The sequence below is a fragment of the Ranitomeya imitator genome, chromosome 2 (genome assembly GCF_032444005.1).
Source record: "Ranitomeya imitator isolate aRanImi1 chromosome 2, aRanImi1.pri, whole genome shotgun sequence".
Lineage (NCBI taxonomy): Eukaryota > Metazoa > Chordata > Amphibia > Anura > Dendrobatidae > Ranitomeya > Ranitomeya imitator.
Genome location: NC_091283.1, coordinates 354,929,916 through 354,956,464, shown reverse-complemented (window position 1 = coordinate 354,956,464; position 26,549 = coordinate 354,929,916). Strand labels below are relative to the sequence as shown.

Here is a 26,549-nt window from a genome sequence, read left to right as displayed (position 1 = left end):
CCTCCAACAGCACCAGAGAGGAATTTAGCTGACTGCAATAGCTTCAAGCCTTCACAAGGGAGAAATGTGGATATCACTGGCGATTCCCAGAAGCAGACTGGAAGTCTATAAACACATAGGTCCAGGTGTGTCAATTAGAGCCGGAGGGAGGTTGCCACTGGGTCGAAGAATTAGAAGGATTAAGAAGGTGTCTGCAAAGCCAAACGCAGAGACTTTCTGCAGCCAGATGCAGAGCGACTGTCTGCAGCATCTGACATACCGGTGACACAGGAGTGGTCATTGACTGATACTGGGAAGAAGAGACAGGTAGTTGCCTCTATTAGCAACTACATGCTTTGTTTAATGTCCCAGATATCCCCTTTAATATGATTGAGATGTGGCAAATTGGAAGGTCAAGTCAACATGTAACTGAATGGCCACGAAACCCATGGCATGAAGCTCCTGACATCACACACTGTAGTTTTTGTGCTGATAATATTGCCAGATGAGTTTTTGTCAGCTTCTGGCTGAGTTCCTAAATGCTTTCAAAAAAGCATTCTACATGGCTAAAAACAAGAATTCAACAATTTTCAATAAAATATTTCTCATCTTCTAGATATGAGAATGGCCTATGAGTTTTCTGGTGTTGGAGAAGATGTGATTTAATGGTAAAACATTCCCCACATTCTGAACAGGAAAATAGCGTCTCCCCTGTGTGATTTCTTTGATGTTCAAAAAGATGTGACTTGAAGGGAAAACATTTCCCACATTCTGAGCATAAAAATGACTTCTCTCTTGCATGAATTCTCCCATGTCTCACAAGATCTGATTTATTTGTAAAGCATTTCCCACATTCTGCACAGGGAAAAGGCTTCTCCCCTGTGTGAGTTCTTAGATGTATAAGAAAATATGATTTAAAGGTAAAACATTTTCCACATTCTGAACATGAATAGGTCTTCTCCCCTGTATGAGATTTCTGATGTGTAACAAGATTTGATTTACCTGCAAAACATTTCCCACATTCTGAGCATGAAAATGGCTTCTCCCCTGTGTGAATTCTCTGATGTCTTACAAGAACTGATTTATCTGTAAAACATTTCTCACATTCTGAACAAGAGAATAGCTTCTCCCCTGTGTGATTTGTTTGATGCTGAAGAAGACGGGATTTGACAGCAAAACATTTCCCACATTCCGAACATGAAAATGGTTTATCCCCTGTGTGAATTTTTCTATGTCTTAGAAGAACTGATTTATCAGTAAAACATTTCCCACATTCTGAACAAGAAAACGGCTTCTCCCCTGTGTGAGTTCTTTGATGTTGAAGAAAACGTGATTTAAAGGTAAAACATTTTCCACATTCTGAACATGAAAATGACTTCTCTCTTATGTGAATTTTTTGATGTGTAAGAAAATGTGATTTGAAGATAAATTTTTTCCCACACTCTAAACAAAAATATGGCGTCTCCCTTGTGTGAGTTTTCTGATGTGCAGCAAGATTTGATTTACCTGCAAAACATTTCCCACATTCCGAACAGGAAAAAGGCTTCTCTCCAGTATGAGTTCTTTGATGTATAAGAAGATGTGATTTGAGGGTAAAACACTTCCCACATTCTAAACAAGAATATGGCTTCTCCCCTGTGTGAGTTCTCCGGTGTCTGACAAGATCTGCTTTCTGATTAAAACATTTCCCACAATCTAAACATTGAAACATTGTCTCACCTGTGTGACTTCTCTGATGTAATATAAGTTTTGATCTACATAAAAAACTTTTCCCACATTCTGAACATGAATGTGTTTTTTCTGCCGTGTGAGCTTTTTCATGTTTAACAAGCTTTGATTTCAGGTTAAAATATCTCCCACACTCTGAACAAGAAAATTTTTTCTCCTCTATTTGAACTTTTTGATGTGTAACAAAAGACGCTTGGAAGAAAAAAGCTTTTCCATATTCTGAGCATGAAAATGGCTCCTCTGGTGTAAAAGCACTTTGATTTTTAATGACCCTTTTGTGAGTTTTATTTTTCTTAATAGTCTGTGCTGAAACAGAAGATAGGGCTTGTTTCATATGATCAGATGATTGATATTTGCTGTAAAGGGATGATGGTAAATCTGGGATAATGGGATACACTTGATTTGTATCCCGTGTGTTATCATGTTCCTCGGATTTAAAAAATGAAGATGTCAGCTGTCCCTCTGATCTCCTTTCATCTGCTAAGAATAAAATCAATTAATATTTTTTAGATTAAAAAATCCTTAAAAATTACATTATTACAACATTCCTATTTAAAATGTACACAAAAATTAAATTGCAAGTTATGTAGCACAATTACATTTTTCCACTAAGCAGTTCACAACATATTAGTAGACCTCAGTTCAGGAACCAGTTGCAACATATTAGTAGACCTCAGTTCAGGAACCAGTAGATCATGATGTTCAACCCTGTTTGTTCATTTTGCCTACCAGATATTGGAATAATAAGCCATAAAATAATGTTATGCAGGCGAAAATTATACAAAAAAAGTCTACTCTGTCAATGAAAAACAGAGGTTTCCTCATCACTATTAGCTGAAAGACTCTTAAAAAGCAATAAGGCTTCCATAATCCAATCAAGGAAAATCCGTGCGAGTGTAGGGGTGTGGTATGGTACCTCTTCTTCTCTTGTTACTCATCCCACATGTGTGATCTAATGTACTGTAACTGTGTTGTGTATGTGAGTAAATGTTGTGACAGGATGGCCACTAGGTAGCAGCAGCAGAAGGCACTAGAAGGGGACCAGTGGTAGACTACAAGCAGGCATGGGTTAACTTGGAGGAGCAAGTAGATAAGAACAGCAGCAGGAAGTCAGAGCAGTAGAGCTCGGGCAGCCATGCCCCGGGCAAGAAGTGAAAAGAGTGCAATGCTTGGGTGGCCATGCCCAGGGCAAGGAGTAAATGGAAGTTGTGTTGCAGAGACGGGGCAAGAGTAGGAAGATTCCAGACTTCTTAAACCAGATTCAATGGCTGGGAGTATCATCCCGAGGACACCCCGTAGAGGCAAAGCAGCACTGCAGAAACAATGTGGACCAGTGATGGTGTAAGCACGCTCAGACAAGAGGCCAGTACACCTTGAGTCAAGGGTCCACGCGAGTACAAGAGTTCGGCAGCCTGAGGCCAAGACTGGGTCAAGATGGTGCATAGGCTAGGGTACTAGAAGAGAGTCCGGCAGCTTGAGACCAAGACAGTGTCAAGACGGTGCACGTACTAAAGGTACTAGAAGAGAGTCTGGCAGCCTGAGACCAAGACAGGGTCAAGACGGAGTGTGGACTGGTGCACAATAAGAGAGTCAGCAGCTGAGGCTGAGGACTGAATAGAGGCAGTGGAGAAGGGATAGAATTCATATCTGAGTATCACGGCTTCCCAGGACAAGACTAGAGGTTCAGCAACTAGGACAGAGTGTGCGATGAATGTGAAGGACTGCCTGCTGCTTATACCTTGTGTCTGAAGATATTGCTACTGCTAAACTATAGCATGATATAAAACCAGTCAATACAAGAGAAGATAGTATTCTGTTACAGATGAATCTGGATAAGTTGGAAACTTGGTCCGAAAGGTGGCTGATGCGGTTTAACAATGATAAATGTAAGGCTTTACACATGGGAAGAAGGAATCAATATCACTATTACACACTGAACAGGAAACCACTTGGTAAATCTGACATGGAGAAGGACTTGGGGATCCTAGTTAATGATAAACTTACTTGGAGCAGCCAGTGCCAGGTAGCGACTGACAAGGCAAACAGGATCATGGGGTGCATTAAAAGAAGTCTGGATACAAATGATGAGCGCATTATACTGCCTCTGTACAAATCTCTGGTAAGACCATACAATGCTTACTTTGTACAGTTTTGGGCACCGGTGCTCAGGAAGGATATAATGGAACTAGGGTGAGTACAAAGGAGGGCAACAAAATTAATAAAGGGGATGGGGAACTACAATACCCAGAGAGATTAGCAAAATTAGGATTATTTAGTCAAGAAAAAAAAGGCGAATGAGGGGCGATCTAATAACCATGTGTAAGAGGGACAATACAAATATCTCTCTGACACTTCACAAGGGGGCATTCTCTGCGTCTGGAGGAGAGAAAGTTTTTCCACCACCATAGAAGAGGATTCTTTACTGTTAGGGCAGTGAGAGTCTGGAATTCCTTGCCTGAGGAGGTGGTGATGGCGAACTCAGTCGAGGGGTTCATGAGAGGCCTGGATGTCTTCCTGAAGCGTAACAATATTGTATTTATTCTGACGGAATATAGACTGGATGGACAAATGTCTTTTTTCAGCTTTGCTAACTATGTTACTAAACCTTCTTGTAATCTGTTCCTGAAAACATCTATTCTGCAAGTAAATGCTTCAGTCATAAAAGGCACTGGACATGTCATTGTCTCTCCGCCACCCTGGGAAGGAGAAGTGAACGTGGAACGGAGGTAACCAACCATATTGGAGTAGCAGGACTTTATTTATGTTTTCATGTACAAGGTGTAGGGGTGCTCACTGACTGTTGCTTAGTGATTTTGCCCACTACTACAACCCTGTGACACCTTGTTACACTTCCAAAGCCAAATGTCCTCCTCACTTCTGAGTGTTTTTCAAACACTGATAGTATCTATGTTTGGCATTGCTGAAGTAGGAAGAACCCACAAAAAAATTACGGAGTACATGTCTTCAGAAGCACAATCTGGGCACCATTTTTTCTATGATACTTTGTGAAAATGAAAAAATAAACTCAGGACTACATCAACATTTTAGTGAAAAAAAGAATTTGTATTTTCTGCATTTTTTGTTATTATGAGACGTGCAATTTTCTAGAATCTAGATCCCTCCAAGTCACTTTAAAAGTGATTCGGTCCCCGAAAAGTAGATTTTGTAAATTTCCTTGAACATAAAATCTTAACTTTCAAATATTAAGTCTTTTCTAATATCCTAAATAATATATGGATATTTTAAAAATGCTGTTGATGTAAAGAAGAAATATGGTACAATGTATTAACCATTTTTTTGCGGTATCAATATTTGTTTTTAAAGAGTGTACACATTCAATGTCTGAATATTTCTAATTATTTAAAATTATTGGCAAACTTCAGATTTAAAATAAAAATAAAAGCCAAACAAATTAATCTTAAAATTACAACTAACAAAGTACAATGTTTCACAGAAAAATAAAAAAAACCTCAAATTTCAGAAATACTGATATCAGGTGAACCATTACAAAGTTATCACCACATCATCACATTAAAGCCGGCGCCTCTGCATGGTTCCCCTTCCCACTCCATGCAGGGATGCCGAGACACGAACTGACTTCCGGCAGAGCACCTAGTGCGTGCCAACACCTGCTATTAAAGGGGTAACGTGCACATTGTAAATGCCCCCAACCAATAGCTGGGAGGCATCTAGTATAGAAGGCACCCTCACCAGGGAGGTGCCTGAGCAAATAGTATTCTGAGTAATGTGCATGGGCAACTGTATGTTGCAAGGCCCCTCATCCTAGTATCCCATTTAGTGAGACTGAACCTGAACCCCTGGTATCACGGATGTGTCAAGAGGCTGCAGACTATTGCACTGCATCTGTCTGCAGAAGGTTGCAGTTGTTTGCTTTGCAGACTGGTGGCCACCTTTCCTAGTGCTAATGACCACACCTGGACCTGGGTGTTTATAACTCCCTACTTCCTGTTGGGAGGATTGGGATTAATTTTCTATTTGCACTTCTCTGTTGAAGCTTGGAGCTGTAGAATTCTACTATCGTCCTCTTGGAGTCTGGAGAGCATCAAGCTAAGTGTTCCCCTGGTTTCCTTTATCCTGTCTTTAGTGTTAGTGGGATTGACTAGCGTTCATCCTGTCCTTCCCGATACAAGGCTTTTCGCCAAGGTCACACTGGGACTAGGTATCCTGTTCGGCAACAGGTACGGAACCTGTACACAAACAGTAGGACAGAACACAAACAGTAGGACAGACAGGGTGACGTTAGATCAGTCTACAGGTCTCCCCTTCCCTAGTGTTTGGTTCCCCTTCCCTAATCCCTTTGTGTCGCCCTTAGTCTGTCCTACACGGTGCATAACACCTGGTCTTTGTGTTGCCATGGCTTGTACCTGACCCACTGGTCCTTGTGTGGCCAGGGACCAAAACTGTACCCAGCAGTCCCTGAGCCCTGAGAAGTTGCATCGGCGGCCCCTGAATCCTGAAGCTACACCGGCGGTCCCTAAACCCTGAGAAGCCGCATCAGCGATCTCTGAACCCTGAGAAGCCGAACTAGCGGTAACCAAACCCTGTGAAGCAGCACCAGCGGTAACTAAACCCTGAGGACACTCAAACGGTACCTGAACCCTGAAACTGTTCCGTTGGTACTTGAACCTGCAGCTGTGTCAGTTGTTGTGAATTCTGCTTTTGGGCTCCCTCCGGTGGTTGTAGGTGGTAATGCAGTTGTCCCTGGGCTGCAGTCCTGGTCAGGTGTATCTGCTGATTGCAATTCTGAATGGGGTATTTAGGTTTGCAGGATTCATTAGTCCTTGCCAGTTGTCAATGGTTCTTGGGAGGTGTTGGACCTCTGTCTGGTTTCTCCTGCTTAGCTGCCAATTCAGCAAAGATAAGTGTCTGGTTTTTTTTTTATATGGCACACATGCTGTGTGCTGGATTTTTGATTGTATTTCTGCTCTGTGTGTAGGATTCTCTGGAGTTGCAGATATACGTTCCACGTCTTTAGTTAGATGGAGGAATTTTTTGTATAATCTGCTGTGGATATTTTTGGAAGGGTTTTAATACTGACCGCACAGTATTCTGTCCTATCCTTTCCTATTTTAGCTAGTGTGGCCTCTTTTGCTAAATCCTGTTTTCTGCTTGTGTGTGTCTTTCCTCTCCTACTCACAGTCAATATTCGTGGGGGGCTGCCTATCCTTTGGGGTTCTGCTCTGAGGCAAGATAGTATTCCTATTTCCATCTATAGGGGTATTTAGTCCTCCGGCTATGACGAGGTGTCTAGGGTTTGTTAGGCACACCCCCCGGCTACTTCTAGTTGCGGTGTTAGATCAGGATTTGCGGTCAGCACAGTTACCACCTACTCCAGTGAAAGTTATTCATGCGGCTCCAAGGTCACTGGATCATAACAGTCAGTCTGGTTAGAGTTCCTGTGTCTGTTCTGTCCGAGCCTATTCCAGTATTCGAATCCAGTCCTGTCTGTGACTCAGTGTCAGTATTCGTTCTGTCAGAGAACCCAGAACTGGAGTAGTCTGAACAGAGTCCGAATCCTTCCTGTCAATGACTCAGAGTCCTCTGTGAGCGAACCTGACCCTTGGGGTCAGCAGCCACAGTACCTGGGACTGCCGAGTGGTACCTATTGGCTACCTGCAGCTCAAGCCTCACTCCACCTCAAGAGCTCCAGTGAAATCCAGGTAGCCGCTTAGCCATGTCCATCCAAGGTAAGCCCGGCCCTGTGGCACAGTGGGTCCACGAACTACGTGCGCCATCACCTTCAGGCGTTACCCACTTAAATGTGACACAGATTTTAAAGATGGGGCCCGGTTAAGAGCAGAAATCTTGCTGTGGGAAGTGGTTAAAATCAGAGTATTTTGGGCACTAACTACCGTAGACAAAAACTGAATATAAACAATAACACGTCTACTGAAATGATCAAGCTCTACAGTTTTCAAAGTCAATAATTTAGTAACTAGTAGTTAAACATCTCTGGAGTAATTAGAGTATGTGGCTCGGTGGCTCTTTGAAATCTAAACTATTTTAGGCAGGGTCGTATTGGCCACTAGGCACTGGAGAGCACGTGCCTGGGGCGCAAGGCTGCAGGGGGGCAGCACCAAGACAGGGAAGAATTTAATAAAAAAGTTTTTTAACCTCCCCTCCATTAGATATTCCAGGAAATCTGTTGTCTTTTCGGAGGAGGAGGTGGCGCACATCCATATTCACCTCGATGTAGGGAGCTGACTGACCCAGGAAGTAGTGGCGCCGCAACTTCCGGGGTCAGATAGGTTCCTGCATCCAAGGTGCTGCAGCGTCTGTGCATGTGAGGAGGACACAAGAGCAGGTGAGCTGAAGATGGGGGGAGGCTGGTGCTGCTGTACACTGGTGAACAGGGGAGGCCGGTGCTGCTGTATACTGGTGAACAGGGGAGGCCAGTGCTGCTGTATACTGGTGAACAGGGGAGGCCGGTGCTGCTGTATACTGGTGACAGGGGAGGCCAGTGCTACTATATACTGGTGAACAGGGGAGGCCGATGCTGCTACATACTGGTGAATAGGGCAGGCTGTTGCTGCTGTATACTGGTGAACAGGGGAGGCTGGTGCTGTATACTGGTGACAGGGGAGGCCAGTGCTGCTGTATACTGGTGAACAGGGGAGGCCGCTGCTGCTACATAATGGTGACAGGAGAGGCCGGTGCTGCTATATGCTGGTTAACAGGGGAGGCTGGTGCTGCTGTATAGTGGTGAACAGGGGAGGCTGGAGCTGCTATATACTGGTGAACAGGGGAGGCTGGAGCTGCTATATACTGGTGACATGGGAGGCTGGTGCTGCTATATACTGGTGAACAAGGGAGGCTGGAGCTGCTGTATACTGGTGAACAGGGTTGGCTAGAGCTGCTGTATACTGGTGAACAGGGAAGGCTGGAGCTGCTGTATACTGGTGAACAAGGGAGGCTGGTGCTGCTATATACTGGTGAACAGGGGAGGCTGGAGCTGCTGTATACTGGTGACAGGGGAGGCTGGTGCTGCTATATACTGAACAGGGGAGGCCGGTGCTGCTGTATACTGGTGAACAGGGGAGGCTGGAGCTGCTATATACTGGTGAACAGGGGAGGCTGGTGCTGCTGTATACTGGTGAACAAGGGAGGCTGGAGCTGCTGTATACTGGTGACAGGGGAGGCTGGTGCTGCTATATACTGGTGAACAGGGGAGGCCGGTGCTGCTGTATACTGGTGAACAGGGGAGGCTGGAGCTGCTATATACTGGTGAACAGGGGAGGCTGGAGCTGCTATATACTGGTGAACAGGGGAGGCTAGAGCTGCTGTATACTGGTGAACATGGGAGGCTGGAGCTGCTATATACTGGTGACAGGGGAGGCTGGTGCTGCTATATACTGGTGAACAGGGGAGGCTGGTGCTGCTATGTACTGGTGACAGGAGAGGCTGGTGATATACGGGCTGGGGATTTGGAGGAGGCTGACGCTTTAGAATGGGGATAGGGGGCATATTCCTATAGAATAGTTTTTATTGGCGCTATAAATTTAAATCTACTTTATTTAATAGGCAAATGAGGGTGTTTCGCAGCACTCTCGTATTTGTATACTAAAGCTTGTCTTTATTGTCAGCGCTCAGTTAGTAAAAGTGAGTGCTGCAAGTCTGTGCTTACTCATGGAGGCTGGTTTCACACTTGTGTTTTTTCAAGTCAGGCAAAATCAGGTTTTCAGCCAAGTCCTGATCCTTTCAGGATCCAGTTTTTTGTCTATTCACTTTAATGGTGTCAGGAAGCAACCTGAAGTAACCGGATTCTACCTGACACCATTAAAGTGAATGGGCAAAAACTGGATCCTGAAAGGATCATGATTTGGGTGAAAAAACAGATTTTGCCTGATTTGAAAAAAAATGCAAGTGTGAAACCAGCGACACTGGATGAGTGCACCAGCGCGCTCCAAGTGTCAGTGTGGGTGCACACAATGTGGCTGCAGGTTCGCTCTGACACCTGCCTCTTGTCTACTCTTGGCTTCCCTTTGAACACCTTCAGTAAAGAGGAGGGGTGAATGAGCAGACAGCATGTCTCTATATCACTAGGCCTCTCCTCACTGAAGCAATGGTTAGGTCACCTATTTTAATCTTTTGATGACTTTGAAAAGCTGAAGGTGTTAAAAATACGCTCAAAAGACTGAACCTGTGCGCAGCAAGTGCAGACATTCATTCTTTTATTACTTAATTAACAATTTTAAAGAATTTTACAGAGTAGATCTGCCTTATATAGATGTCGTGTGCACAGACTCAGTGTGTGACGTTAGTAAGGGGCGTGACCACGAAAAGTGCCTAGGGCAGCATGAAGGCCAAATATTCATCTGACAATATTTTTGTCAGATGAATTTCTTGAAGAAATATTAAACATTTAGACTATGTGCACAAGTTGCAGATTTTGTTGCGGATCTGCAGCCAGGGCTGGTTTTAGGCAAAGAGGGGCCCTAGGCAAAAGTTTAAAATGGGGCCTCAAATGCTAATATATTGCACATCACACAAACATTTTGGTTGTAGTTACATGCGCTGATTTCAGGCCACTAAACGAGTGTGATCAACAATATTGAAGTCATTAGCCGCTTGTTTCCCGGCCTCTATACACCGGCCGAGGAATAATGATGAGGACAGAATGATCACCAGTAGATCAATCTGTCCACATAGAGTATCATCTTAGCAGCATATCTGCAGCTTTCACTGGGTGATGTGCTGATGAGAACAATTTTGTTCTGGCATAACCAATCCAATCACTTGATGAAAATCCTGCACTTTGCACTCCCCCTAGTCCTCCATACAGTATAATACACCCCCATAGTCCTCCATATAGTATAATAGACCCCCATAGTCCTCCATATAGTATAATAGACTCCCCATAGTCCTCCATATAGTATAATAGACTCCCCATAGCCCTCCATATAGTATAATAGACTCTCCATAGTCCTCCATATAGTATAATAGACTCCCCATAGTCCTCTATATGGTATAAGACTCCCCATAGTCCTCCATAGAGTATAATACACTCATCATAGTCCTCCATAGAGTATAATATACTCCCCATAGTCCTCCATAGAGTATAATACAGTCCCCATATAGAATATAATTCTGACCTCATATAGTATCACGCAACCCCCACATAGAATATAATGCAGTCGCCCATAGAATATAATGCAGTCCTACAGTGGTACGGCCACCACGTATTCTACTCACTCACTGATATATACCGTACTCATGGGCATGGAGAGCAGTGAATATTCATTCCCTTTAGTAACGGGCACGTGATTACCCAGCAGTAGGAAGCCTGCAGCTGCGGCTACTGTGCCCGCTATTAAAGTTAAATGAATATTCACTGCTCTCCACTCCTATAGTCCCTCCCATCTCTCGGCACCGGCTTCAGTGCATAGCGGTGGGAGGGACTATGGGCGTGGGGAGCAGTGAATATGAATTTGTCTTTAAGAGTGGGCACAGGCTTTAGCCACAGTAGTCGGCTCCTGCCACCCGTTGCTCCTGCTTCACTGGCACCGGGCGGGCCCTCGACTCACAGGCCCCATAGCAGCTGCAAGGTGCGCTATTAGCGACACGCCACTGGCTGGGGGCAGGGGCGGACACTAATAGCTTGGGGCCCCTGTTCAAGAAATGTGTCTGGGCCCCCTCCCTGTCCGGTACCCTGCTTATGATGATGGCAATCTGGCAATGGGGCCTTGGAGCCTGGGGCTCCGAGAAACAAGTCAGATTGCCCTCTGTAACAACCCTGCAGGCATCACTGCATGGCCTCCCATCCCCCACCTGCTTGTTACATCACTTTACCCCCTCCGGGCCATGCTGTAAGTTCTGTCTGCTGCTGGCTCCATGCTGTGTGCCTCATGTCTGCCTGCTCTGTGCACGCATCCTGGCTGTTTGCATAGGGGGGGTAGCGCTGGAAAATCCAGATTCTTATTGAGACTGTGTGCACCTCCCTAAGGTGTCCCCGGCCAATTGCCTAGAGGCCTCTGATACTTAACGCATCCTCACCCATTGGAGGATGCCTGAGCAAACTATTTCCCTCAGTTAGTATCTTGCTACTGGGCTGCCAGGACCTGTCCGGTCTCTGGGGGCTGCAATACCCAGGCCTATAGCCGTGTCCAGTTCTTGTGTCCGTGTCTGTCCCTGTCTGTAAAAACACAACATGAAGAGCAGACTCACCAAAACCTTGTCAGATGACAAATGCACTCGCAGGGTGCAACATGCCCCCGATAATAAATGCTAAAGCAGCATAGGTGCAAGCTACTGATGAGAGCAACCACCCACTCGCCCAAACATTAGAGGGGTTAGCTGCCTAGTAGCAAAAATGCACACAGGTAAGGCTTGCATAAGACTATTCACACAGATAAATGTGATGCACAGTGTCTGGACAACCTATTGATCACGCCCATAGTATTAGCAGGCGGGCTGTCCAGCACTATATATATATATACACATGCAACACACAAGAAACAACATAAAGGGGCCCTGCCGCACCCTGAAAAAAGATGATACAGTGCAAAAAAGATGAAAAATTAAATAATGTATATAATACATTAGATGAGGTATTAGTCACAATTTTGGCGAAAATGGATAAGCTCACAGCCCAACGTCAAGGGTCCTCATGTGTTGCATGTGTGTATATATATATATATATATATATATATATATATATACTAGATTTTGGCCCGATTCTAACGCATAAGGTATTCTAGAATATGCATGTCCCCGTAGTATATGGACAATGATGATTCCAGAATTCGCGGCACACTGTGCCCGTCGCTGATTGGTCGAGGCAACCTTTATGACATCGTCGCCATGGCAACCATTATGACATCTACGTCGATACTGTGCCCGTCGCTGAATCAGAAACGTGAGATGTCACCGTCCTTTATGACATCATCGTCGCTGTGCCCATTGCTGATTGGTCGAGGCCTGGCGGCCTCGACCAATCAGACGCGAGATTTCTACGTCCTTTATGACATCATCGTCACTGTGCCCGTTGCTGATTGGTCGAGGCCTGACGGCCTCGACCAATCAGAGACGCGGGATTTCTACGTCGATGCTGTGCCGGTCTCTGATTGGTCTCTGATTGTCTCTGATCAGAGACGCGGGATTTCCAGGACAGACAGACAGACAGACGGAAAAACCCTTAGACAATTATATATATATATATATATATATATATATATATATATAGTGCTGGAAGGAAGGTTCACTTCCGTCTGTTTGTCTGTTTTCCACTTCCGTCTATTCGTCTGTCATGGAAATCCCGCGTTGCTGATTGGTCGCGGTGGGCTGGGCGTGATCAATCAGCGTCAGGCTGCGAATTGGCCCCTCCCTACTCCCCTCCAGTCAGTGCCCCCTCCATACTCCCTTCCAGTCAGCGCCCACATAGCATTTTAGCAGTCCGTTAAACGGACTGCTGCGTTACACCGCGGCATAACGCGGTGTAACGCAGTCCATTAACGTTGCCATTAACCCTGTAAGTGTGACCAACTTTTTACTATTGATGCTGCCTATGCAGCATCAATAGTAAAACATAGAATGTTAAAAATAGTAATAAAAAAATCATATTCTCACCTTCCGGCGTGCGTGGCAGCCTTTCCTGCTCCTCGCGACGCTCCGGTCCCAAGAATGCATTGCAGCAACGACCCGTGATGACGTAGCGGTCTCGCGAGACCACTACATCATCATGGGTTATTGCCGCAAGGCATTACTGGGAACGGAGCATCGCTAAAGGCCTGGGCTGGATCCGAGGCTGTGATATATACTACGGGGGCTGTGCTATATACTACGTGGGCTGTGAGACTTTCGCCCGGGGCCCTCAAAAACCTGCAGCTGGCCCTGGCTTCACTGATTGGTAGCGGTCGGCCCGAATGGCGTGGGATTTGAACCTCGCTAATTGGTCGCGCCCGGCCGGCCGAATCCTCTGTATTCATTGCATTATTCTGAAATCTTCATAAACTACATACATATTCTAGAATACCCGATGCGTTAGAATCGCGCCACCATCTAGTATATAATATATATATATTTGTCTAAGGGGTACTTCCGTCTGTTTGTCTGTCTGTAACTAACTTCCGTAACGGAAATCCTGCGTCGCTGATTGGTTGCGGCCAGCTGGCCGTGACCAATCAGCGAGATTGGGGCGGGATTTGAACACCGCTTCACTTTTTACTATTGATGCCGCCTATGCAGCATCAATAGTAAAAGCATAGAATGTTAAAAATAATTTAAAAAAAACCCCAAAACATTATATTCTCACCTTTCGAAGTCCGCCGCAGCCTTTCCCGCTCCTCGCGCTGCGGTCCCAAGAATGCATTGCGGCAATGACTCGAGATCACGTAGTAGTCTCGCGAGATGATGACGTAGCGGTCTCGCGAGACCGCTACATGATCTTGACTCAGTGCCGCAATGCATTCTTGGGACCGGAGCGCGAGGAGCATCGGTAAACGCCTCTGCTGGATCAGGTAGCCTGACGGAAGATGAGTATATAACTATTTTTTATTTTAATTGTTTTTTTTTTTAACAGGAATATGGTGCCCACATTGCTATATACTACGTGGCCTGTGTGATATACTGCGAGCGCTGTGTGATATACTATGTGGGCTGTTATATACTGCATGGCTGTGCATATACTACGTGGGCAGTGCTATATACTACGTGCCTGTGCAATATACTACGTGGCTGTTATATACGGCGTAGGCTGTGCTATATACTACGTGCCTGTGTTATATACTACGTGGGATGTTATGTACTGCGTGGCTGTGCTATATACTACGTGGGTTAATATCCCCCCTATCTGTGGGTAGTCCTCTTTTCATTCATAGTTTACAATGCGCTCCGCTGAATGACTTCAGCGCATGCGCATTACATACTACTGGCAGAGATGTCTGCCTGTACTGCGCTGTTTGCCCTCTTGGTGTCACTTCCGCTTCCGGTCCCCGGCGTGACTTATTCGTGTACCTGATCTCACTAAAGGTATTTAAACCACTATTGATCGCTTAGTTTCACATCTTCCCCTGACGAAGCCGTCCATGCAACGGCGACACGCGTTGGGCTGTTCCCCACGCTGATCTCTGCCTTGTCTTGTCTCTCTCCCCCGGCTGCAGCATTTTCCATTTTGGCTGCGTTACATGTGGGCTCCGCATATTTCCGCTTTCATCAGGCTGCGGTACTACACTTTGGCACAGCTTCTCATTTAGGGTGGTTTCACACTTGCGTTTTTGTCTGCAGCGTTTTTTGCACAAAAAAACGCATGCGTTTTTTTCCCTATATTTAACATTGAAAACGCATGCGTTTTGTTGTGTACGCGTTTGGTCGCGTTTTCAATCGCATGCGTTTTTTTACTGCATGTGTTCATTTTCAGCAATGCAACTTGTAGTAATTTTGAGAGGCGTTTTTTGGACACAAAAATGCATGCGTTTTCATGCAGTTTTTTTGGGTAAAAAAATACATTAGAGTCAATGGGGACGCATGCGTTTTTGGACGCATGCGTTTTTTTTTTAGCTAAGGTTGACTAGAATGTAGATAAGGTTGTCTAGACACTGATAAGCCTCCCCCCTAGCAGCAGGGTGATAAAAGGAAGGTTGGGGGAAGTTTCTGGTCACTTCTCATCAGACTCCAAAGAAGACAAGACACTGCCCGGACGCATTGGTGGACAAGACCCAGAGCAATGTGAGTATATCCTAGCCAATGCATTGATTTTCAATTTTTTGGATCTACATGTCCTAATTTCTTCCTTTTTTTTCTTTCAACATGCATCAGAATGTCTTCTGCGGAGTCTTCATCTGATGAGGAGTTTGAGCCACGTCAGTCAGAAGTGGATCATGTGAGTGAGGTTAGTTTTTTGTCCTTCAGCTTGGTAAGTATTGACTGTCACATCGACACATGAGACAATTTGATTTTTTTTTTTTATAGAGCACTTCTACTGAGGGACAGAGAGGGACGGAGCAGCGGAGTCAAGGTCCGGTGGGAAGACAGCAGCGGGTATGTATACAAGGCAGACTGTCCTCATTGTAATATTCTTGAATCTTCCTTTCTGTACCCTTGATTTTCTTTTAATTTTTCTTGTATGATCCTTTTCTGAAAGTTGACTTTCATATTCATGCCATTTCTCATCTTCTGGTATTTTTTTTCCCCAATGTGATTGAGCAAACTTATATGACTTTCTTTTAATTTTAGGTTTCACAACGGGACGATGACCGGATCGATAATGACCTCCTGATCACCCTGGTCCAGGAGCGAGTCCCGTTGTGGGACAGCCGGGATCCACAGCACGCAGTCAACAGTACGCTCCGTCGGTTGTGGAGTGAGGTGGCCCAAGCATTGTGGGATGGCTGGGAGCATGCCCCGCCACGGGTCCGTAATGCATTTGGTAAGTATTGCAATGCAGTGTGAAGCAGCAGAGACCTTGGCTGGGCTCTCTTGACTGTGTGTGATGAAAGAAACTTTTCGGAGTTTCTGTCATCACACACAGTCAAGAGAGCACGGCCAAAAGTACATTTTCTGACCATTATATTTTATTGTTATTTCAAAGTGGACAAAATAAGAACACGTTGGCGTTCCATGAAGGACCGCTTCAACAAGGACCTTCACGCAGAGAATCGTGCTGCAAGTGGTTCCAGAGCAAGGCACTGGCTGTACAAATACCACCGTGTACTGGCCTTTTTAAGACCGGTCCTTCTCATGAGAACGTAAGCATTTCTCACATGCTTCCGCTTGTATTGCATTGACATAATATGTAATTTTAAATTCCACAGGATGTACCGTCTTGTTATATTTTGGTATTAATTTTCTGTTTTCTTTTTTCACAGCACACACAGCACGACTGTCGCAACAGGTTCTGGAACGGTCCTTCAGCTGGCAGCCACGGACCCGTCCCAGCCATGCAGTAGCGCAGTAGCAGGTGGGCCTTCCACACTCACTGGAGACCAGGGAGCTGGCCCATCAGGTATTCCCCTTTTGCTGTCCTCTTTCACTGCACCCATTTTTGCGGGCTCATCCCGGCAGCGACAGAGGGCTTCGGATAGGTCACTCATGCCCGAGTTTTTGCACTTGAGCTCGGTTTTACACGAAGCTATCAAGGCTTTAGGTGACAGAATGGATGTGTCCCATAACCTCTTAGATTGCCGGATCCAGGATGTCGCCAAAAGCCTTGATCAAGTTAAAGCCGACCTCCAGAGGCCAGCTCATCATTTTTTTAACCAAATACAGCAGGGCATGTCGGAACACCTTAGCCCTGATCTCCAGCTGAGTGTGATGCAGGCCTGCAATGTTGCTTTTGTGCAGGCTATGCAGCAGAGTCAGAGTCGCAATTTACAGCAGACAGTGGCGGCATATCCAACTGTGCCGTCACGGTCACGATTAACCACCATTCCTACCTCTGCTGCATACCACTGCACGGCCACCTCTATTCCATCCACAGGTGTACCCCACTACAGCGCCAACACGATGACGAGTGCTGTTGAACATCCCACCGCCACCACCGTGACAACCGCTGCTCCGGCTTGGACCTCCTCCGCTGACACCACGATTACGCAGGACCCTGGCGTGGCTTTTCGGCCCAGCCCCCTCCCGATGCAGCAGGACCCAGGCATGGCATATCAGACCGGCCCCCCCCCCCCCGATGCAGCAGGACCGAGGCATTGCTTTCCGGGCAGGACACCCCCCGATGCAGCAGGACCCAGGCATGGCGTATAGGACCGCCCCCCCCCCATGCAGCAGGACCCAGGCATGGCGTATCGCACCGGCCCCCCCACGATGCAGCAGGACCCAGCCATGGCTTTCCGGGCAGGACCCACCCCGATGCAGCAGGACCCTGCCAGGGCTTTATGTTCCCCCCCACCAGCAATGCAGCGGGACCCTGGGACGGCATTATGTTCCCCCCCTCCAGCAATGCAGCGGGACCCTGGGAGGGCATTATGTTCCCCCCCTCCAGCAATGCAGCAGGACCCTGGGAGGGGTTTATGTTCACCCCCCCCAACGATGCACCAGGACCCTGGCAGGGCTTTATGTTTCCCCCTCCACTACGATGCAGTTGGACTCTGGCGTTGCCGAGCGATCCACAATGGAAACGGACTGTGAAATAGTGGAGCCGGACCCTGGCGTGTCTCCCGCCAACACTCAACAACATATTAGCCCAAGAAGACATCCCCCTACCAGGAAAACACAAAGGAAAACTCAAAAAACACATAAAAAACAAAAAACTCTTAGTATTCCTCCCCCATCACCTACCGATGTGTCTGTATTGTCTGTGGTGTCTCACCCTTCCAGTGCGTCTCAAGCCTCTCATGTGTTAAGCCCCATCCCCGAACTTCCAGACCCTTCCAGTTTTATTGCCCCTTCTCCTGCCACCTCTGCCTCCTCCACGGTGAGCCAGGCTTCAGTTCTTAACACCCCCCGGTTACGTCACTCTACCCCAAGCCGTCGCGGTACAACGCGTCGCGGTACAAAAAAATAAATGTTTAAATTTCTTTGTTAACTCAATAAAAAAAAAGTTAATTTGCAACAATTATGTTTGGTTTATTGTGTCTTTCACCGCTGTCAATACACAACAATAAACTTCGCCACACACTTATTCTTTTGACCAAAACATATCTCCAGTAGTATAAAATACAAGACTACATCTATATGTGTTTCTTCAGTATACAGATATGAGTTGGCCAAAAAAAAATTAGTTATTTCCATACTCTTTTTTTTGTACCTAGTGTGACAGTACAAAGAGAAAATGGTGAAAATCAAGTTCAGTACTCAACTGAACAGGTCAGATGTCCAAAAACTCATAAGTTAAGACACCTGACCTATTGAGTTGATTACTGCCTTGTATATTCACCATATTCTCTTATTTATATCTAACAAATGATGTGACAATGGTTGTCACACGCTCCATATCTATGCTCACCTGGCCAGGTGTAAGAAATTGTGAATTCATGAGCATGTATATGTTTATCATGAATTCATTATTTCTTACACTTGACTTGATGGGTATAGAGAGCGTGACAGTCTTGACGCAATGACGTCAACAAGATTACCAATAAATCAACATGGTTACCAATAAATCAACATTGTTTTCATTATTATAAGTATGCGGCCAGTGTTTTATATCATTATTTGTAAACCAAAATAGGGAGTGCAACAATATAAGAGGTCAATTATGATATTAAAATAATAACTATTACCTCATCATCTATCACCCACTCCTGGTTTTGGATTACAAAATATGATATACATACATATCTACAGCCCATCTTTGGTCAACCTTTGTTTAGAGAGGAAAAAGATAGGAGACACAGTCAACACAACCAACACTCAAGTTTATTAATTTGAAATTTTTTTATCAGTATTTAATAATTGGTAAAGATAAACATACAACAGGACATTTACACAACATTGTCCTGCCATGACACCCGTCCAATATCGGAAACAAAATAGGCCGCAAATTGGTCCCGCATAAGACCAACGGCTGCAGTTGACCGCATCGGGTTATGCTGAAAATCAGGCAGTGGGTGTGAAACTGGTTCATCCAGTTCAGTGTGGGGTCGCTCCTTAGCAATGAGGTAATTGTGTAGAACCACACAGGCTTTGACCACCTCGTCCACTGTTTCCACTTTTAGATTTATGGCGGATGCAAGAATGCGCCATTTAGCAACCAGAATGCCAAAGGTGCACTCTACGGTTCTTCTGGCCCTGGTCAGTCTGTAGTTGAAGATTCTTCTAGTGTGGTCCAAGTCCCTACTGGAATATGGCTTCAGGAGATTTTCACACATCTGGAAGGCCTCATCCCCAACCATAACAAATGGCAGCGGTGGGCCTTGAGTGTTGGGGAGAGGCTGTGGAGGGGGAAAATTAAAATTGTTGCCATATACCCGACGGCCCATATCCGAGCTCTTAAAAGTCTGGGAATCATTGCCACGGCCAAAAGCTCCAATGTCCACGGCGATGAAGCGACACTCCGCATCCGCTATTGCCATGAGCACTACCGAAAAATATTTTTTGTAGTTAAAATACTCAGATCCGGTTCTGGCAGGTTTGATAATGCGGATGTGCTTTCCATCCACCGCCCCTAAACAGTTGGGGAAATCACACACGTTCAAAAATTTATCTGAAATTTCATGCCACATGTCCACGGTGGGTACGGGTATAAACTCCTCACGGAGTACATTCCATAACGCACGACAGGTGTCCACAACGATTCCGGACAGGGTTGATATTCCAAGGCGGTATTGGAAGTGGAGGGAAGATCAACTCTCTCCTGTGGCAAGAAATCTAGAAGAAAAAGAAACAAACAAAAAAAAACTTAAAATCTACTCTTTTTATGGTCTGTTTAAAAATAACAAAAAGAAAAAAAACCCATAAAATACATGTCATAACCAAAATTTGGACTGTCATTGGTTTAGTTTTGGAACGTACCGTAATGTCAGACGTTCCTCGGGTGGAATCGCTCTACGGAGCCGTGTGTCCTGTCGCCATATGGATCCTTGGACACGAGACAGTAAATCCCGGAACGATTCTTGTGACATTCTCGTGTAATCCTGGAATTTCTCCGGGTTGGCATTCAGCTCCGCATAGAGCGTGTGATATGCTCCACGGCTCTCACGCACTTCAATGATGGGGTGCCTCCAAAAACGCCTACGCTGTCTCCTTCTCCATCTTTGGCAGTTTTGGTCTTGCTCCCAAGCAAAAGCACAGGCCAGGAAAATCTTGAAGCTGAAATCCAGGTTGAAATAAAAGCTCTCCATGGAAAGATCCATCATGACACCGGAAACAGTAGCAAGCTGTGAAAATTTCTGCACCCCTAGGGTCAATATATAGAGAGACAATCATATACGCCCTCTCTATTCCCATTGGTTGTGTCTGGTTATCTTTTTTTGGCTCCTGTTTTGGGGGGGGAAATGCTAAAAAAAAACGCAAATGCGTGTAAACGCTGCGTTTTTTGGATGCAAGCGTTAAACGCATGCGTCAAAAAAACGCAGCGTTTACACGCGGTTTTTCACCATGCGTTTTTTTAAACGCATGCGTTCAAAAACACAAGTGTGAAACCAGCCTTAGACCTTTTCACCTTCTGTGCTCTCTCTCTCTCTCTCTCTCTCTCTCTCTCTCATTGTTAGGCAACTTAATAAAAACCAAACATATTCCCGTCTCACTTGTTTATTTCCACCAGGTAAACCAATATAACTGAACAAAATTTAGAAATAAACATTTCTGACATGCAAAAACAAAATCCCCAAAAATTAGTGACCAATATAGCCACCTTTCTTAATGATGACACTCAACAGCCTTCCATCAATAGATTCTGTCAGTTGCTTGATCTCTTTACGATCAACATTGCGTGCAGCGGCCACCACAGCCTCCCAGACCCTGTTCCAAGAGGTGTACTGTTTTCCCTCCCTGTAGATTTCACATTTTATGAGGGACCACAGGTCCTCTATGGCAGGGGTCCCCAACTCCAGTCCTCAAGGCCCACCAACATGTCATGTTTTCAGGATTTCCTTAGTCTTGCCCAGGTAATAATTGCATCACCTGTGCAATGCAAAGGAAATCCTGAAAACATGACCTGTTGGTGGGCCTTGAGGACTGGAGTTGGGGACCCCTGCTCTATGGGAGTTCAGATCAGGTGAACAAGAGGGCCATGTCATTTTTTCTTCTTTGAGACCTTTACTGGCCAGCCACGCTGTGGAGTAGTTGGAGGCATGTGATGGAGCATTGTCCTGCATGAAAATCATGTTTTTATTGAACGATACAGACTTCTTCCTGTACCACTGCTTGAAGAAGTTGTCTTCCAGAAACTGGCAGTAGGTCTGGGAGTTGAGCTTCACTCCATCCTCAACCCGAAAAGGTCCCACAAGTTCATCTTTGATTATACCAGCCAATACCAGTACCCCACCTCCACCTTGCTGGCGTCGGAGTGGAGCTCTTTAACCTTTACAGATCCAGCCTCTGGCCCATCAAGAGTCAATCTCATTTCATCAGTCCATAAAACCTTTGAAAAGTCAGTCTTCAGATATTTCTTGGCCCAGTTGTGACGTTTTATCTTATGTTTCTTGTTCAAAGGTGGTCATTTTTTCAGCCTTCCTTACCTTGGCCATATCCCTGAGTATCGCACACCTTGTGATTTTTGTTACTCCAGTAACGTTGCAGCTCTGAAATATGGCAAAACTGGTGGCAAATGGCATATTGGCAGCTTCACGCTTGATTTTCCTCAATTCATGGGCAGTTATTTTGCGCCTTTTTTGCCCAACATGCTTCTTGTGACCCTGTTGGCTATTTGCCAAGAAACTCTTGATTGTTCGGTGATCACGCTTCAAAAGTTTGGCAATTTCAAGACTTCAGAGCCCGTCAAATCTCTCTTCTGACCCATTTTGCCAAAGGAAAGAAAGTTGCCTAATAATTAAGCGCACCTTATATAGGGTTTTGAAGTCATTAGACAACACCCCTCCTCATTACAGAGATGGATATCACCTGATTTACTTAATTGGTAGCTGGCTCTCAAGCCTGAACAGCTTGGAGTAGGACAACATGTATAAAAAGTATTACGTGATCAAAATACAACTTGCCTAATAATTCGGCACACAGTGTATACACACATACATACGCAGTCAGACTTGCACCCAAGTGACAACTAGTGTCCACTATGTCAGTGAATAGAACACTACAGACATGGCTGACACTCTAGTTAGCACATGACAGCAAGTGTGCAAAGCGCCTCCTCTGCTAGAACTGGCAGAGCCTAACCATGTATGTATTATATTACATCATATGTCTGGTATGTGCTCTACATATACTGTACATACAGATACACATACCATACATACTGTATACCGTACACACCCTAAGGTGGCTAGCATATATGTATCGCTTGCTCACCGAGCCCCACTCCATACAGCCAACCAATTCCAGCCCTGTGCTGATGAGGGCCTAAAGCCCGAAACACGTGTCCACAGGTAGGAATTGGTTGGCTGTGTAAATTTAGAAACGAATCCGCAGCATTGCACGCTTGGCGGTTCCAAGCGCTGTGGATTAGACAGGGGTGGAAAGAGATGATTTGCACAGCTCCGCCTACTGCAAAGGATTCTGGGTAAACCTGCTATTCTTTGTATTATGCTGCTTGCAAGTACTTTCCGTTTCAGGAAAGCATCCACTATGTATTACCGTACACACAGAAACACATATACCACACATACCGTACATGCAAACACATATACCGTACATACATATACACACCGTACATACACACATACAGTTATATACACATACAAATTTATCACACATACTGTACATACATGGACACAGACACACAAATATACCATACATACACACACACACACAGCAACATACTGTACATACACAGATGCATACCTACTAATCTCTGATTTTAGGTGATCAGATGAGCCCTGGAGGAGGTCAGCCACTTAGTTCAGCTGGAGAGGGCTGCAGAACTCACTGTGGGGGATGGGGACACAGAGCAGACAGGATTGATATCAGCCCACTGGTACTGCTGTGCTGTTCCATGCAGTGAGACTCCTCCCCCATCTCTTCTCTGTGAGGACATGCTGCAGCCTGCTGGGAACAGCACAATGGAGGGAGCTGAAGACACACTAAGTCCTGCTCTTCCTCCACTGGTGTCCCTGTGTGCTGTGTGGCCCGGGGCCGGACTGCAGGTTAGTACTCACCATTGGGACGCGCCATGCAGGAGGACAGATGACAGCCAGTAAGCGCTCTCCTCAGTCTGGTGAGGAAAGCGTTCATTGGCTAGCGTCTCTCACTGCATGACATGCCCCTTTTTAACTACTGCACTCTGCGTCCTGCTCTCTCCCCGACACTGGGTGTTCCCATGATTACAGGAGGAAGTGAGAGGGGCCCGATCCTGCATTATACCAGGCCTGCCTGCAGGGGCTCCCTCCACCGGAGCAGTGCCCCTAGGGCAGCAGCGGCCCTAGGCAGCTGCCTAGTCTGCCTGCCCCTAAAGCCAACCCTGTCCGCAGCATTTTTGGACACGCGGAACTGCACAAAATTCACAATGTAGTGCACAACCAATGTTAATCTATGTGAATTCAGAATTTGGTATGCACATGCTGCAAAAAATACGCGTGGATTCCCAGAGTTTTATTTTCCGCAGCATCTCAATTCTTCTTGCGGATCTGCAGCATTTCTGCACCCATTGACTACCACTGAGTCAGTCAAATCTGCAGCAAAACCGCAGGTTTGCGATTTTGCTGCGGAGTTGCGTGCGAAAAACAAAGCAGAAAGCAAGGAGGGAGAGTGTGTGGGCGCAGACTGTGTGTACGGAGAAGATGTGTGTCTCTGTGTGTGTGCAGGTCCGTGTAGGCAGGCATTGTCTGATGGGACTACTGCTCCTATCCGGCTATGTCTGCTGTCACATAGCACAGTGAAAGCATGAGCCGATGATGGGACAGTAGTCCCATCAGACGATGCCTGTGTTCCATTGTAAAAAAAAAAAAATACAACATACAGTACATACTCACCAAACACCTAGTCCCTGACGCCCTTGATCTCCTGTAACAAAAATAAAATAATAAGCCAACCTATACTTGCCTTTCCATCGTAGTCCATTTAATAACGAGTGTCCCACGACGATCTCCTGTGTAGCACAGTGACATCGGGAGATGTGACCGTTCTACAGGGCCTTCCGCGATGCACAGACAGGAAGTAATCCTCCGCAGTGTATCCCTCCGCCGTCGGGAGAGAGGGCACCCGAGTTCATACTGTCACCGGCAACGCTGTGTGAAAAAATTCTCACGCAGCGGAGCCGTAAAGTGAGAGCCCAAACGCCGGTGACCTCTTCAGTGATGCACTGCAGGAGCGATTATCCCCTGTCAGTGCATCGTGGGAGGCCCTGTAGAACAGTGACATCTCCCGATGTCACGGTTCTACAGGGGAAATTGTCGTAGGACACTCGTTATTAAATGGATTACATCGAACAGGGAGTATTTGTGTTGGTTTATTATTATTTTATTTTTTTTGCAGGAGATAGAGGGTGTCGCAGGAATTAGGAGTATAATAAATATGGGAAACTGGTTTTTTATTTCATTAAAAGACTTTATTCTGGCTGTGTCTTTATTGACCATATAACAACTATAGGATTAGTAATGGAGAGGTGTCTTATTGACACCTCTACATTACCAAGGCCGGGTTCACATTGCGTTAATAGCAGCCCGTTCAACACATACGTTAAACAGGCTGCTATTAACGCAAGTGCCGGTACGGCAGCGGGCCAGCGCAGATAGAGCATCTGCTAGCTCTATCTGCGATAACGGTGACGGACCCGGAAACGCTGCAGCCCGCGTCTCGGGGTCCGTCACTCAATGACGGCACATTGCTAGCGCACGCCCATTGTGGGCATGCGCTAGCGATGCGTCCGACATTGGATTCAATGGCGCCGTTAGACGGACTGCTTTACACTGCGTTATGCCGTGGTGTAGCGTAGTCCGTCCAACGGACGGGTTCAACGCAATGTGAACCCAGCCTAAGCCATGGGCTTGATGTCACCAGACAATACAAAGGTGACATCAACCCCACAACTATTACCCCACTTGCCACCGCTACAGGGCAAGTGGGAAGAGTGAGGATAAGTGCCGGAATTGGCGCATCTTAGAGATGAGCCTTTTCTGGGGTGGCTAAGAGATGGTGTTTGTAGCCGGGGACAATATCCATGGTCCCTTCCTTGGCTATTAATATCAGACTGCAGCTCTCTGCATAGCCTTTGCTGGTTACTAATTATGGGCGAACCCCACATCATTTTGGGGGGGGGGGGATCCCCTATTTTAATAGCCAGTAAAGGCTAAATATACAGCTGTGAGCTGATATTAATAGCCTGGGAAGCTCCATGGGTACCCTTCCCAGGGTATAAACATAGTTCCCCAGCTGATAGCTTTCCCTCTGCTGGTTTTGAAAATTGTGCGGTAACCCACGCCAGTTTTTTTCCATTTTTGTAAATTAAACAGATATTGCGCTTAAGGTCGAGGTCACATTTGCAAGAAACTCGCACGACTCTCGCACTTAAATACCCGGAACTGCCCCCAGCACTCAGGACCAGAGTGTGTGGCTGCATGTATTTCTATGCAGCTGAACGCTCCGGTCCAAGTGCTGGCGTAAGTGCCAGGAATTGATGCAGGAGACTCGTGCGAGTTTCTTGCAAGTCTGACCCCGGCCTTAGGGTATGTTTCCACGGTCAGGAAACGCTGCGGATTGGATGCTTCGTACAGCCGCAGCATCCAATCCGCAGCGTCCAGATGTTACAGCATAGTAGAGGATTTTATGAAATCCCATCTCCACTTTGTGTTCAAAGATGCAGGTGGCAGGCCTGTGTATATGCACATGTGGCGCGTCTTTATAGACCGCAGCATGTCTATTTATCTGGCGGAGATGCTCAGTCTCCACAAGATAAATTACACAGTCTATGCATAGGATGCGGTGACTCCGCATGTGTTTAATAAACACATGTGGAATCACGGCACGTACAAAAGCTGGCAGAGCTTTTGACGGGTATCTGCTGCGTCCAAAGCGCTGCAAATCCGGACCATAGAAACATACCCAGCACAGAGTGTGTGTGTGTGTGTGTGTGTGTGTGTGTGTGTGTGTGTGTGTGTGTGTGTGTGTGTGTGTGTGTGTGTGTGTGTCTTTATTTAACTCTTTATGTACCATTTTATTATGTTCATTACTAAACATCGGGCTTGGTATTATCAATCTATCATCTATCTATTCTATCATCTATCTACAGTATCTGTGTGTGTAAACATTATTCTTCAATGGAGTATGTAAATGAAGAGGTTGGACAAGAAATGACATCATAATTCTTTTTTTCTTGTTAAATAATA

General features: G+C 45.8%; 1 protein-coding gene across 1 annotated transcript in view; it reads right to left on the bottom strand.

The window, feature by feature from the left end:
- Positions 1-559: 559 nt before the first annotated feature.
- Positions 560-26,549, bottom strand: part of LOC138666565 (zinc finger protein 665-like) — a 145,419-nt gene continuing 119,429 nt past the window's right edge. Inside the window, exon 15 of the mRNA XM_069754769.1 lies at positions 560-2,187. Coding sequence (XP_069610870.1) covers positions 560-2,187 — 1,628 coding nt within the window. The remainder of the gene's footprint in view (positions 2,188-26,549) is intronic.